The following is a 13,183-nucleotide window of genomic DNA, read 5'->3' as shown; positions in this document are numbered from 1 at the left end:
CGACAACTGCACTCCTCCAGCAAAACTCATGTCAAACATAAACTTTGCTCTTGACCTAGAAACAAGATTACATAAAGTTTTTTTTAAAACCAAGTTCAATTGCACATGCTAAAATGATGTACTTATGAAAGTGGTTAACCAGGAAACCTATTCTAGGTTCATTAGAGACCTTTCTTTATCTGATTCTGAAACTCCTTACGCCATGAAAAGCTGAATGCCGTCTGAAAAATAAGTAAAGACCATAAAATTGCTCTTGTGGTTGTGATTGATTGTGTACTCAAAAGACCTCAAGAAAACCAGGGGTGTGCGTTAAAACACTTAGGGAGGGAGTGCTGTTAATCATGCACCTACATCCTGAGGTTTGTGTTGTTAGTTCTGCAAATCTGGAATGTCATTTCAAAGCTCATTTGGAAGGACAGACCATTGTGAAAATATTCCTCTGCAAGGAGCTTGGAGGCAGTCCCCACTGTACAGATTATCCCCCCTCTTTTTTACCACCAGCCCTGGCACTTTTTCTGGGGGCTCATTTTAAAAAACCTTCTTATCTTTTGCCCAGATGGTGCCATTGCCTTTTCAGTAGAAGTCATCATAGACTCAGTGGGAAGTTGTGTTTACGAACTGATGGCATGACATAGCCTCATAACCTTTAAACCCACTATAACTCTTGCTCCTCACCTTTGACACTGTAACCTTTGGGAAAGCTTTATTTCTAACACTGTCCAACACCTATCTGGTGGGGGAAGGAAGAGACATCTGGGGACCAGCTGTGTCAGCCCAGAAATCATGGAATAGACAATGTTACATCATAGTCTGTTATCAGATGCTTTGATTATAGGGCCACCTTAGAAAGTTACGCCACATTTGGCCACTGTCACATTAAAGTCTGACAGAAAGCAATCCTCTTGTTGTGGCTCATACACCTTGTTATAACCTGTATGCAAACTGCTCATTGAGAACAAAGGGCAGTAAATGGTGCTGGAATTTTCCCCAGTGATTCTGAATTTACTTAAAGGAACATTTGTTCTTTTTGGCATTAAAAAAGACGTTGCCTACGTGTTACATTCACAAGTGCTTTGTCTTTACCTTTGCTTTGAATTGGATTTCAGGTGCTTTCTGCCTGGACTAATCATGAGTGATGTGTATGTAAAGGTAGACAAAGAAAACTCTAAACCTCAGTCCCCAGACCTTCCACTGCACAGATTCCTAGCTAGCCCCATGAGTTGAACTGCTTATGTTGTTTCAAAGGTATGCTGTTTTAAAAGATATAATTAATGGCATTTGAAAATACCCTCTCTGGGGTCACTGCTTTGTTACTGTTTCACTGTGTGATACATCATTAGGCCAGAGCCCAAGTGGTCTGCGCTTGGGGCAGGGTTATACCTTGCTAGATGATAAGAAGATATTCAGATATGTGCTGTAAATGGGATTTTCCTAACGAAGTCACCTAGTTAATGAATCTAATCACACCCGGACAAAGCAAGAGCCTTAACTTACATGGGGTTGTTGCACTGCCTTTCTGCATTCTGCACGCCAGCACCACATGTCCGAGAGCAAGCAGACCAAGAACTCCAGGTTCCCCAGCCTCCATCAATAGCGTCTGGGCGGTAGCCCACCTGCACACACTCTCCATTGAAGCACCACTGCAGAGTAACCCAGACAAGAGTGAGGCCAGCTGACGTTTTACAATACTCTTACAAGGCACTAACCGGCACTCGTTTACAAATCTCAGTCTGGTGAATGTGCAGCACAGGGAAGAGAACTCCGAATGAGAGCGGTGTGTATGACACCACAATGGGAAATGCCGGGATACTTGGTTAGTGAGTGTGCACATGGGAGTAAAACTGGTTTCACACACACCTATTTCACTACAACTCATGCTCCAACTTCCTGGCAGTGCCTAGGCAGAGCATGTGTCCCACCTGAGATTAATGCTTTGGTTCTGGTGTCATAACAAAGACTCTACCAGCTGGCTACCCAGTTAACATGGAGAAGGGTAAGATGGCAGGTTCTACAGGGAAAGCCTCAGGAGTCTTTCATGATCTGTAGAACTGAACTAAACTCTTCAGGCCAGATTATTGGCACCAGCCATTCTGCATTTAGCTGTACCCGGGATCAGGGGGATGTGCAAATGTTTTTACATTATGGTTATTCTGTTTTATGCTACTTGAACCCGAAGCCACTGTCCTGGTCCCAAGGTGCAATTTAGAAGCGTCTTGGGGTTGCTCTGTGATGTGCTCACTGGGATTAGCCCACAAAGGGTCATTACAGGAGCCAGGGATTGGCTGGTTGTGGCTGCTCTCTGGCCATGGCCTCTACCCCTGGAGAGGGGGCATAGGAGCCGCTACCCTAGCCCTACGCCACAGAAGGATTTCTCTGCCTGTTGTGTGCTGCTACTACAAAAAAGCAGGTGGAATGGTGGCCTCAATCTCATTGTTAATTCTCCTCTTTAGTTCTAGCTGCACTCTGCTGGGCTGGAAGAAAGTTGAGTGTGAATGAGGCTACAGCTGCATATGCAATGCTTGGAAAGTCAGGCCCATAAGGCCAACAGCTGCCATGTGAACGAGTCACGGAGCAAAACACGACTCCGCCTCCTATGCTGCTTCAATGGATTTAGGGCCCAGTCCCATCATTCTTACTGGTGCAGATCTCTCCCTGCAAGCCACTTGAATTGTGCCAGACGGCATGACTTGGTCTATATTAAGCATTCTGATGCAGGGGTGTATTTTTGCCTGCAAAATTTTGGATTTTACCTGTTACCTTTAAGGTTAAGCAGAAGAGATCAAATCCCCCATTTCCCCCACACCGCACAGGTGTGCTGATCCTTGTGCAAGTTCACCTAAAGTACCAGAAAAAATATACGTAGCTAGGTCCTTCTAGATCTCACCTTAGCAAAGCTATGCTGATAGCCATGACATGGCAAACATTAGCACCTGGCTGCCTCAGTGATTTGAAGCATACACTGATTGAATACTCAACAGTACTGAACGTTTAAGTAACTACCAGAACACACAAACCCAATGGAGCCGAATGTATCCATTTCTAGGTATGTTCGCAGCTGTAGTTCTGATGCTGCGGAATTACATTCTGCAACTTGTCCTATTTCTTGACTTATATAATAAACCAGTGTGGTGAACATTGTCCCTTACATACAGGAAAAGGAATCGACTGTGGCTGCAAATACAATTTATTCTAATTACCTTGTTCTCGCCACACTTTGTGCCGTCGACGGCAGCATCCAGCTTGGAGTGGCACGTGTTCCCCACTGAGCACCAGAGCGTATTGCAGACGTTCTGCGGAGAACAAGTGTGGACACAGCCTGGGGGTTACTGAGCATTCCAAAGGGCCAGCCCAAATCTGACCTATTTGAAATGGAAACGTGTTCACACACTGAATTATCCCACTGATCTAATCAGTCAGCAAAGAAAGCCATGGTGACCTTTTTGTCTATAGAACTCCCCTTCTGGCCACCCTTTTCTCTGGCAGTTCAGATGTTCACTTTCCCATATTTAGTCCCCTTACTTTCCTCTCCTTTAACGTGACCTTTCCTTAAACCAGTGTGTTTGCTGTCAGTCTGGCTCCTTGGATCTATTGGAAGGGGAGCTTTGGGGGCAGAGGGCTCTACAAACAAACTAACCTCTCTCCTAATTCAGCCAAGATGACAATGGTCTTTTTTCCACTAACAATTCATAATGCAGAATTTATTTATCCCTTCGTCAGCAGAGAGTGAGGTTCTATGCAAAGATTCTCACTGTTCAGACTGTCACTCAGCAGTCACAAATTCTATCATTACATAAAGGAAAACTGCAGGAATACCCAACCCCAACTTACATCCATGTCATCGCAGAAGACGGAGTATGCTCCATACTGCAGCCGGCACTGATGGCTGACATCATAGAGGACTCCTGGTGGAACCAAGGGGTAGTCTACCACTTCTTTGGCAGGTGGGTCATCCAGACACAATCCCCAGCCTCGACTGCAAACATGAAACGGACAAGTCAGAATCAAGCAGACAGGGATCAAAGTAGGGCAAGAAGAGACCCAGCAAAACGGGCTCTTTTAGAAAATTAGAATTGTTGTTAAAAACAAAGGAAGAGTCGTAACTCTGGTGCATAAATGGCAGCGATGAGTCATGTGCAGCTGGTGAGCACCAGTAGCTCTTTGCTCTGATACCCTGCTGGAGCCGAGATTTCATGGGAGAGCCTGCTCTCATGGGCTTTCCGGACCACAATTGCTGACTCAGCACAGCTCGTGAAAGTGGCGGCAACTCCATAGAAGTCAATGGAATTACAACCACTCAGCCCAAGAGGTTTCAGTGAGCTCAGTGTTAGGTACTCAGCTGAGCCAATGAGGCTGTGAGGATTTCCAGTGCTTACCGCTTATCGTGGTGCATGTACATACAATGTTCTGTGTTGGTTGCATGAGAACAGCTATTCCCAAGCATTACCTACCTCTTTGCTTTATTTCTGCCTGTAAAGTATTTCAGAATTTCACTTTACTCCTGCTGAAGTCAGTGGTGAAACTCCCAGGATATGGCCCACTTTGTGTGCAAGACCCCATTGAAAACTTCACATTTAACATTAAAGCAAGAGAAGAAAAAGCTTCAACTCATCGGTCTGAATACAAACAACTCCAGCCTAAAACCTCATTGTCAAAGATGGGAAGGCAGTCTGGTTTTTGCTGTGGTACCCTGAAAGCACTCAAGTAAGTTATTACTGAGCTTAAATGAGCTATCACAAAGCGGAGAGCAAAATACTGCTCGGATACATTCTTAACCTGCCAAGATGAGAAATGTTCACTATAAAATTACACCTCCCTGAGAGCAGCTGTCAGGGTTTTTCTTGCACCAGGTTAATTTGAAAGGGAAGTCTGAGTCTGCAGCCCCTTCCTTAAACCTAGATGCAACAGCACTGGTTTCCTCTGCTCTGTTTATTAGTTTTGCTCCTTTAGAGTTTGATGAGGTGGCAGACTTGAGGCAGACGGCCTGCACTTTAAATTCTCTCCTTGCAAGAGCATACTGAAGGGTTGAGCTCTTGGCTTTGTTCCTATTATGGGAGATGATTTTTCCCATTCCCAGCATCTGGCTTTGCGCCTGGTGCTTTTGAAGTCCTGTCTATAAATCTCTTACTCAAGGAACCTGCACGCGGTCCCACCCCACACCCCAGCCATGGAACAATAGCTCCCATTACCTGTTTCATTTAAAGGTCTCTGAGAGCTCATTGCAGTGCAATGGTTGTTATCAGGTGGAAAAGACAGCACTAGTTCTGCAGGTAATTTAAAATGTAATAGCGCACAGGCTTCTTCTCACAGCTACCCTGAAAGGAGCACAGCTTAAGGTCAAGAGCTGCAAAATTAGGTCAGCTAGTGAGAGAGGCTGTTAGTGCCGACATGGAAATAAACAGCCAGGATATCTTACTAGCAAGTCAGGGAGAGACTCATAGACTATCAAGATGGAAGGGACCTCAGGAGGTATCTAGTCCAACCCCCCTACTCAAAGCAGGACCAATCTCCAGACAGATTTTTTGCCCCAGATTTCTAAACAGCCCCCTCAGGGATTGAACTCACAACCCTGGGTTTAGCAGGCCAGTGCTCAAACCACTGAGCAGATCCAATCTATTAGCAGACCTAATCTATTCCCAGTTAAAATTAGCACAGTAAATTGTGGGTGCTTCCTATGTGGTGTAGGACAAGTAAGGGCATCGCAAATGTGAGTGTGTAGAAGAGACTTTGCACTGCTGCATTTATTTCAGTCTTGAGGCATCAGCGTGTTTATGTTCTCGCTCAATGTTATTTAAGAAAGGCCAGCTGCTGAGCTCAAGAGGATGCCAGTATGTGTAGGAGACCAAGCATAACAGTTGCACATCAAGTTGTGACAATGTTTACGTCCACAGAATCACAAGATGTAGACATAACTAGCTGCCGTTTTATGAGATTCAGGAACAAAGTCCAAATGGTGTTTCAAAGCACCACAGCAGGAGGGGACAGACAAAATATTTTTAAACAAATGTTTACCAGCATTGGAAAGAAATCTTTAAGGATGTTTATGTTACAATGGATTTTTAACTCCATAGAGAGAAAGTCAGAGATGAAAAAGACAAATAAAATGGTTTCCGCTCCATCACAGTTTTTTCCCTCCTGCCTTGTGCTTCATAGATATCCAGAAAATTATGTATTCAGCCATGCCACTGTGCTTGCATTGCAAAATGAGTGGTGATACAGTTTAACCGGTAGAGTGCATTATTCTAGGGCAAAGATGGTGTGTTTAGAGGAGATGGAAGATCCTTTTCAACAGCTATATAGGCAAACTTTAATCTTCTTTTAAGTCCTGTATTTTGGAGAAGTGGAAATTTTAAGGCATAACAGCAATATCATCTTCCATTTAGACAGTGCTTTCAGTACATAAGGATCCCAGTGCAGTCACATTTATAGTCAGCTCTGCTAAAATGCAGCTGCTTCCAAAGTGAAAAGCAGCCATCAACTACCATGCACCAGAGTGAGCGAGGGGAAATGTGGGACAACCAGGTAGTTTTTCAAGAGAAGCCAATGCCATAAGAGTTCAAAAACCACGCAAAGCCGACGGGATCTCGGCAGGAAGGCCTTGTCCAAGAGACCCACACATAGTAAAGTGCACACAAGTCAATTTGTCTCCTCTATGGGGAAGCAGACCTTGATCCAGGATTTAACTCTGTCCTTCTAAGGAGTCAAGCTTACACCAAAACACTGGTCTGTTTAAAAACATGTTGGCTAGTATTTATTTAGTTAGTTAGATAAAGCAAGTCAGAAGCATCCTGACTCTTCTAGAATAAAACAAATTGGAGCACAGGCCTGGGGTTCAAACACAGAGATCTCCTTCCAGTCCTTTTAACAACAGCTTCTGAAAAAATGCCTTCCTTAGCCTGTACTGGAGGTGCGTATATTCTGGGAAAGGCTTGGGGAGGCAGAATTTAGTGATTAGCTTTCCCCATGCAAATCATGGCTCTCATACTCACAGCGCAGGAAGAAGCAAGCACATGTGTTACATGCATTTGCTGGAAATGGTTATAATTTGTTATAATTGCAATAATTCACAAAATATGCTAATTTACTAAATATATGAATCATGAGGGTGGGGAGATAAGGAAAGGATAGGGTTAAATGTCTGTCATTTGAAATGGGCGGATGAGGGTAGGACGCAAGAGGATCTGACAGTTCTGTAATGTGTAACAAAACAAGGTAATAGCAAAGAAAACGTCTTCCAATGAGTCTCAAATCTTGACATCTGTCCAAATCCTGCTGGTTTTAGGAAACTGAAAGAGCTTCACCAGAAAGGGAATATGGACCAGAGGATCCTGTTTGAGCTGTGAGGGACCATTTGGCTATTTAAACCTAGTGGTGCTTCTCTGGGTAACTTCTAGTTTACTGGTAAGAGGGTTGAGCCTGCAATATTGCTGCTGGAATGGGTTTGGTTTCACAATCCTCTCTAGCCTTATGACCTGAAATCAGCTATTAAAGTGTAATAGTAAAACAGATGCGTGTAGCAACAGCCTGATGAGGCTTTAAACTCCTGACTCCTTGGAACCTCCTTACCCAATCACAATCTGAGCAAAGAGCACCCTTGGGGGAGTTGCTATAAAATTGCAACCACTTATTGCTTCAGCATTAGGGTCTTAATTCAGGTCAGCTTACAATGCCCTTGACTTCCACCATGATTAGCATTCACAGATAGGACAAGCACTATTTGCTTGATTTAGTACCATGCATTTGTCTCAAGATGAACTACAAGAGAATCCCACCACCAATCGCAAAGCATCTCAGCGACTCCTTGGAGGAGTACAACCAATGGCATGTTCACTAGGAACAAGCGGCAGGTTTTTAGCTGTATAATGAGGTCACAGCCAAGTTCCTCGCTCTGAGGAAGTCATGGCCTCAGTTTCATCACTTAGAGGAAAGGGTCTTATCAGAGCAAACAGGGCTAATGAAAGATGTCCTGGTGCTTCATACATCATACAGTTAATGCCAATGACCTACTAATACAGATGGTCAGCACCAAAGCTCACTGATCCTCAGAGCTGCATCTCCAAGCTACAACCCTCAAAAATGAAGCTGGTAGGTACTGAGGAGAGCACCTTTAAAGGAGGCTGCATTTCCATGGCTAGTACCGTATGCATACGAGTGAATGTTCCTCACTGCCACTTTCCCCAGTCTCATCACTCATGTTCTTTACCTCTTGAAACATCCAGAAGCAAAGATGACCAGGTTTGTTGATAGTGGTATATCAGACGCTAAAGTCTTCAGAGGCTAGTAAAAGTCAGTGAGGCATGAGGATACGTTTAGAGGATGCCCTGTGGGCATTTAATTCTGGAATGTTCCTGATCTGCTTTCATTGCCATCAAATGCTTTTGCTGTATTATCCAAGGGCTTGTCTATATGAACAAGTGTCACTGGTTTAACTTTAAGGAGTTTATTTAAACCAACTTCATTCAACTGATGCAACCCCCTGCATGGATACTCTGATACACGTGGATTATAGCAGTTTAGCTTAAGGTGACTGGGAAGAGGTTTAAATTAACTCAAAATAAGACAGTCTTAAACCAGAATTGGAGTATCTGCACAGGGGTTTAACTAGATTGATTTAGAAACTGATTTAAGTGAAACTGGCCTGCCGGTCTCACGTAAACAAGGCCTCCCACTACATGGGGTTACAGTCTATCACACAGTCAGATACACTTCCCCACAACACGCAGTGAGTAGCATGTACCCCCAAGATAGACACCCTATATGTTTCCAAAGGGTGTGGCCAGTCCGGTCCCAGATAGCACTCCTCCTTTGGCCTAATGCACAATGTCTCTGCCCAGTAAGGCTGCCCATCTCCTCACCCTTTCTATCACAGAGCGTTGACTTTGCAGCCCCATGCAGCCCATTGAAAACACAATGATTTAAAATTACATGGATCTTTTTCCACAAGCAGCTTCCCAGTGACTTTCCTTTCGGGACAGGTGCCCAACACTTTTAAACAGACCGTTGCTTTGAAATTAGTTGTGTCTTTCCAGCCATATGTATCTAAGTCTAATTCTAGCTAGGACACACCATCATCTAGACTATGCTTGAGAGGTCTAGATTTCTGTGAGTACTATAGCACTGAACTGGCATGAAATATTATATTCCTGCTGCAAGCTTTACATTCATTTCTGAGTTGAGCAAAGTCACTGCCTGGCAGCTCCAAAGCTATTTTCTTTACTTGCTCATGGAAAAACATCAAAGGGGTGTTTTATAGAAAGGGAAACAATGCATTCAGTGATGTGTCAAGTCAAGTTGTAAGAATTGGACTCTAAGTGTCACCTACACCCATGGCATTGCATTGCTGTTCCTTAAGACTGGCTTGTTCACTGTCTGATGTGAAACTTCAGTCAAAAGAACAAGGGCGAAAAAACCTGCTCCTTGATCTTTCCATGGCATTTGGTACAGCCATTCAGTCTCTAGATAACTGTAACAAACAGACAAAGAATAATTACTCCTGATATTTTGGTTTTGATGCCATGAGCTCCCCCTGCCTATGGCGCATGCTAGTCTAGTCTCCTGTGGGCTGGAATACTTTGGTCTCTTTTCGGTTGTTGGGGTTGGTGGGCTGTGATACACAAGAGGTTAGCCTAGTTGATGGCCATCGAGCCAGAGAGTGCCGTCACAACATGGAAACCTTTGGATTCCCCCTGCTTTTCAGATCACACAGAGGGAGTGGCACTAAGATAGCAAGCACTTCGTTTTCTCATTCTTGGCATCTGCCTTTGAAACCCTTTTCCTGTGTTCATGCATCATCTTTGGAAGCCAAAATCCTCCCTCATTTTGTGGGTCATTGAGCTGCAGCTCCTGTCAGACTGGCAGCCAGCCCCTTACCTCCAAGAGTACTTCTGTCACTCTGTCCAAAGTATTCTCTCTCCCTTGGCCTAGACAGTGAGAGGGCTGGGAGAAATCCGGCACTGATGGGACATGAAACAGGCATAGTTCGTTCCCCCCATAGTAAAGTCAGTCTTCTACTTTCACTGCAGAACATCTTCCCTTCGTGGTGACACCGAAGAGTCTTAATACTCTCTTCTGCTAAGGCTAGAGGGAGAAAACTACTTAGGTGCCCTACTTTAACAATGCACTTGATTGCGAGTGCACAATTGCTATCGCTTCCTAAGTCTATTATTTAAGCTGTCAGACCCCAGACTTGCCTTGCAGGATGATTTGAACTACTCATGGCAATAGCCAGCTTTGCTGGCACTTGCACCAGCGACCCTTGGATCCATGAGCAGCAGAGCTATTTCTTGAGCCAAAGGAGGGTCTCCATTAGCTGTTGGGGGCAATAAGATTCATAGCCTCCTCCAGTCTCACGGTGGATTTCTTAGATTTAAATGATGCTGGTCACTTTAAAAAAAAATCTAGTCACAGTGAGGGAGTAGGAAGAGGTGACTTGCTAGGGCGAGGCCATCTCTGGTCTTTGGGACCTCACCCAGCTGAGTGCTGCTGATCTTCATGTGAATTGTTCAGCCCCTCACATGTTCAGGCCTGGAGGCTTCTGAGCAAGACAGGCAGGTTCACATGGATGCATGCCCAGGGCAGCTCTCCATTTAACATACAAATTGTTTTCACATGTTCAAATCTTTTATTGATTTCTTTCTCTCTTTCATACAAAACTGGACAGTGCAATTTTCAATGTAAAGACTGTTACAGGCACATCTAGCAAGCCTGGGTCACAAGGGTCTAATTCCTTGGCTTATACCTCTCTACTTTCCTGCCAACGTTATTCTAACAACACAGACATTTCTGTGCTCGCACCATCCCCTTTCGCTGGCCTGAGGAATGTCACAGACAATGAAATATTTTTGCTGAAGTGTTCTCTCTCCTTGGAGGAAGAGCTGCCCTTCTTGGGAGAGCAGAGAAACAGAAATTAACTGGAAATGCATCCAGATGAATCTTTTCTTTCTTGGGAAGTGCAGCTCAAGGTTATGGTGATCAGGAAATTCCTATTCTAAAAGTGAAGTTAAAAATAGAGGGCCAGAGCATTAACTGGTGAAAGTCAGCATAGCTCCATTGAAGTCATAGATCTACACTAGCTTACACCACCTGAGGCCAAGGCTGTGTATTTAAGCTGTTGGCTGTCATTAGAGCTGAGTACCTGAGATGGGGGATCAGTGACACAGCCAACCCTCACTCCGTGCCCATAGCTAGGCCTTCTGCCTGGCTGCCCAGTTCCTTGTAGATGAACATGAAGATACAATTTCCCCTAGCAGTGCTTCGTGAAGACCCCCTCATTCTCTTCCCTGCAATAATGAAGAGAAATGTCCCAGCAATGCAAGGCACTTATTGATGGATGTAAATCTCTAGGCACCAGGCTTAAGAACCCAATAACAAACCGAAGAGTCAGCTATGTGGTGCTAAAAATAAACAGCTGTACAAAAGAATGTGGCTCGGCCTAGCTACAGCCTGGAATACCTCCTGCTCAGAGACAAACAGAATTCATTTGCCTTGGAAAGTCACTCAGTGCAGAGCAGAGGGTAAAGCTTTGCTATGAGAACACCAGGTTGCGAGAGTATGAAAAAGGCAACTGGCACAAGCCAGTGCCTGTGTTTTCACATGTCATGTTTGCAGTGGCGCTGGGCATGCCTGAGAAGCAGAAAAGAAGAGATCACAAGCACTTGTAGTGCTTGTCTGGGCCCAGATTGCTGTCCATCCTGTTTTCCAGTGCAAGGCAGTAGGGGGGTGGAACATTTCAGACTGAGCTGCCCCCTTTTTTCCTTGCACTGTGCTGCTGCTTCTATTGCAGGGGTGGGGAGCAGGGTCTACAGAGTGGCTACATTCCTACTCTTCCAACTGTGAAGTTCTTTGTGATGGGAAAATGACATGAACTAAAGCACAGATACTGCAATGTCTCCCTATGGCTGGAGTCTCAGCCAGGTTCTCCTCTAGTTTGCACTGGTGTAAATGAGGAGTAACTCCACTGAAACCACTGGAGTGACACTTGTGTGAGTGAGAGCAGAACCAGTATTTCTGGGCGTGCATGTGTGACAGCTGCACATGTGCTGCACTTGTGAGTATCCCGACTAGTAATTAAATAGAGAAAATTGGATGGATCTTAAGGATCTACACTGAGAGCAACAATTTAACACACACATTCAAAAGAACATCTATTATTTTATAGTGTTTCAGGTTCTTTTCTGTAGGATACAGCATAACACGACACATTTATGTGACTTGACATAAGGACATGTAATCCAGAAAGTTTTGTGTGATTTAAACGTGCATTCGCAATCGGGATTAACAGCCAATGGCACGAGGTAATGAAATGTAGAAAAGAATGTAACTGAAGTTTTACACCGCTCCGGAGCCTGAGAGTGAGTTGACACCATTTGGCTGGATGGCAGTCATAGATCATGTGTTGCAGTGGGAAAGAAAATAGGAGGCTGTTTAGAAAGGAGATTGGTGGCGTTGCTACAATGCTTTATTTTCGGTAAGAGAGAGGAATAACCCTAAAGTGAAATCCTGGCCCTAGTGAAGTCAGTGGCAAAATTCCCATTGATTAGGGATTTGGGGCAAAAATCTTTCTGGGGATTGGTCCTGCTTTGAGCAGGGAGTTTGACTAGATACCTCCTGAGGTCCCTTCCAACCCTGAGATTCTATGAATGGGACCAGGATTTCACTGCTAGCATCCAATCCAGCACGCCCACTCCCACTCTGCACAAAGGGCTCTAATGGTCAGTCCTGTGAATGGACTGTCATTCACGTAGGGCCTGATTCAGCAAGATGCTGAGATCCAATGGAAATGAAGGGCAGCTGTCTGCATCTCAAGGTGGGGACCAGCAATTCAGAGAACTGGACCCCGATGTTTGCTCCACAGTGCCCAAGTCCCGTCATCTAACTCCCTATTTGGGAAAGCCCCTTGGGAATACATTGACTATGAAAGGTACTGTCCGAAAGCAAATTCCTTTCTACTCCCCAAAAGGTTCTCTGTCAACTGTCAAAATTAGATACCAGTGATCTGGAGTCTGGACACACGAGGGCTCATGAACAATAAATGGGGGAAGAATGAAGTTGCACGTTTCCACTCATCCCCAGTTCCTCCACTCAGTTCTCATTATACAGAGAGCACATCAGGCACTAACATTTGTTGAAGACAACAGAAGGTTTCAAGTGATGCATGTTCTAGAACAGTATTTCCCAAACTTGGGCC

At 44.6% G+C, this 13,183-nt stretch overlaps 1 protein-coding gene across 1 annotated transcript in view; it reads right to left on the bottom strand.

The window, feature by feature from the left end:
- ADAMTS7 (ADAM metallopeptidase with thrombospondin type 1 motif 7) overlaps positions 1-13,183 on the bottom strand; it is a 131,068-nt gene that overhangs the window by 94,036 nt on the left and 23,849 nt on the right. Inside the window, 3 exon segments of the mRNA XM_032764359.2 lie at positions 1,495-1,640; positions 3,198-3,290; positions 3,829-3,973. Of these exon segments, the coding sequence (XP_032620250.2) occupies positions 1,495-1,640; positions 3,198-3,290; positions 3,829-3,973 (384 nt within the window).

Source organism: Chelonoidis abingdonii, chromosome 9 (genome assembly GCF_003597395.2).
Source record: "Chelonoidis abingdonii isolate Lonesome George chromosome 9, CheloAbing_2.0, whole genome shotgun sequence".
Taxonomy (NCBI): domain Eukaryota; kingdom Metazoa; phylum Chordata; order Testudines; family Testudinidae; genus Chelonoidis; species Chelonoidis abingdonii.
This window is presented reverse-complemented; position numbering and strand designations above follow the sequence as displayed.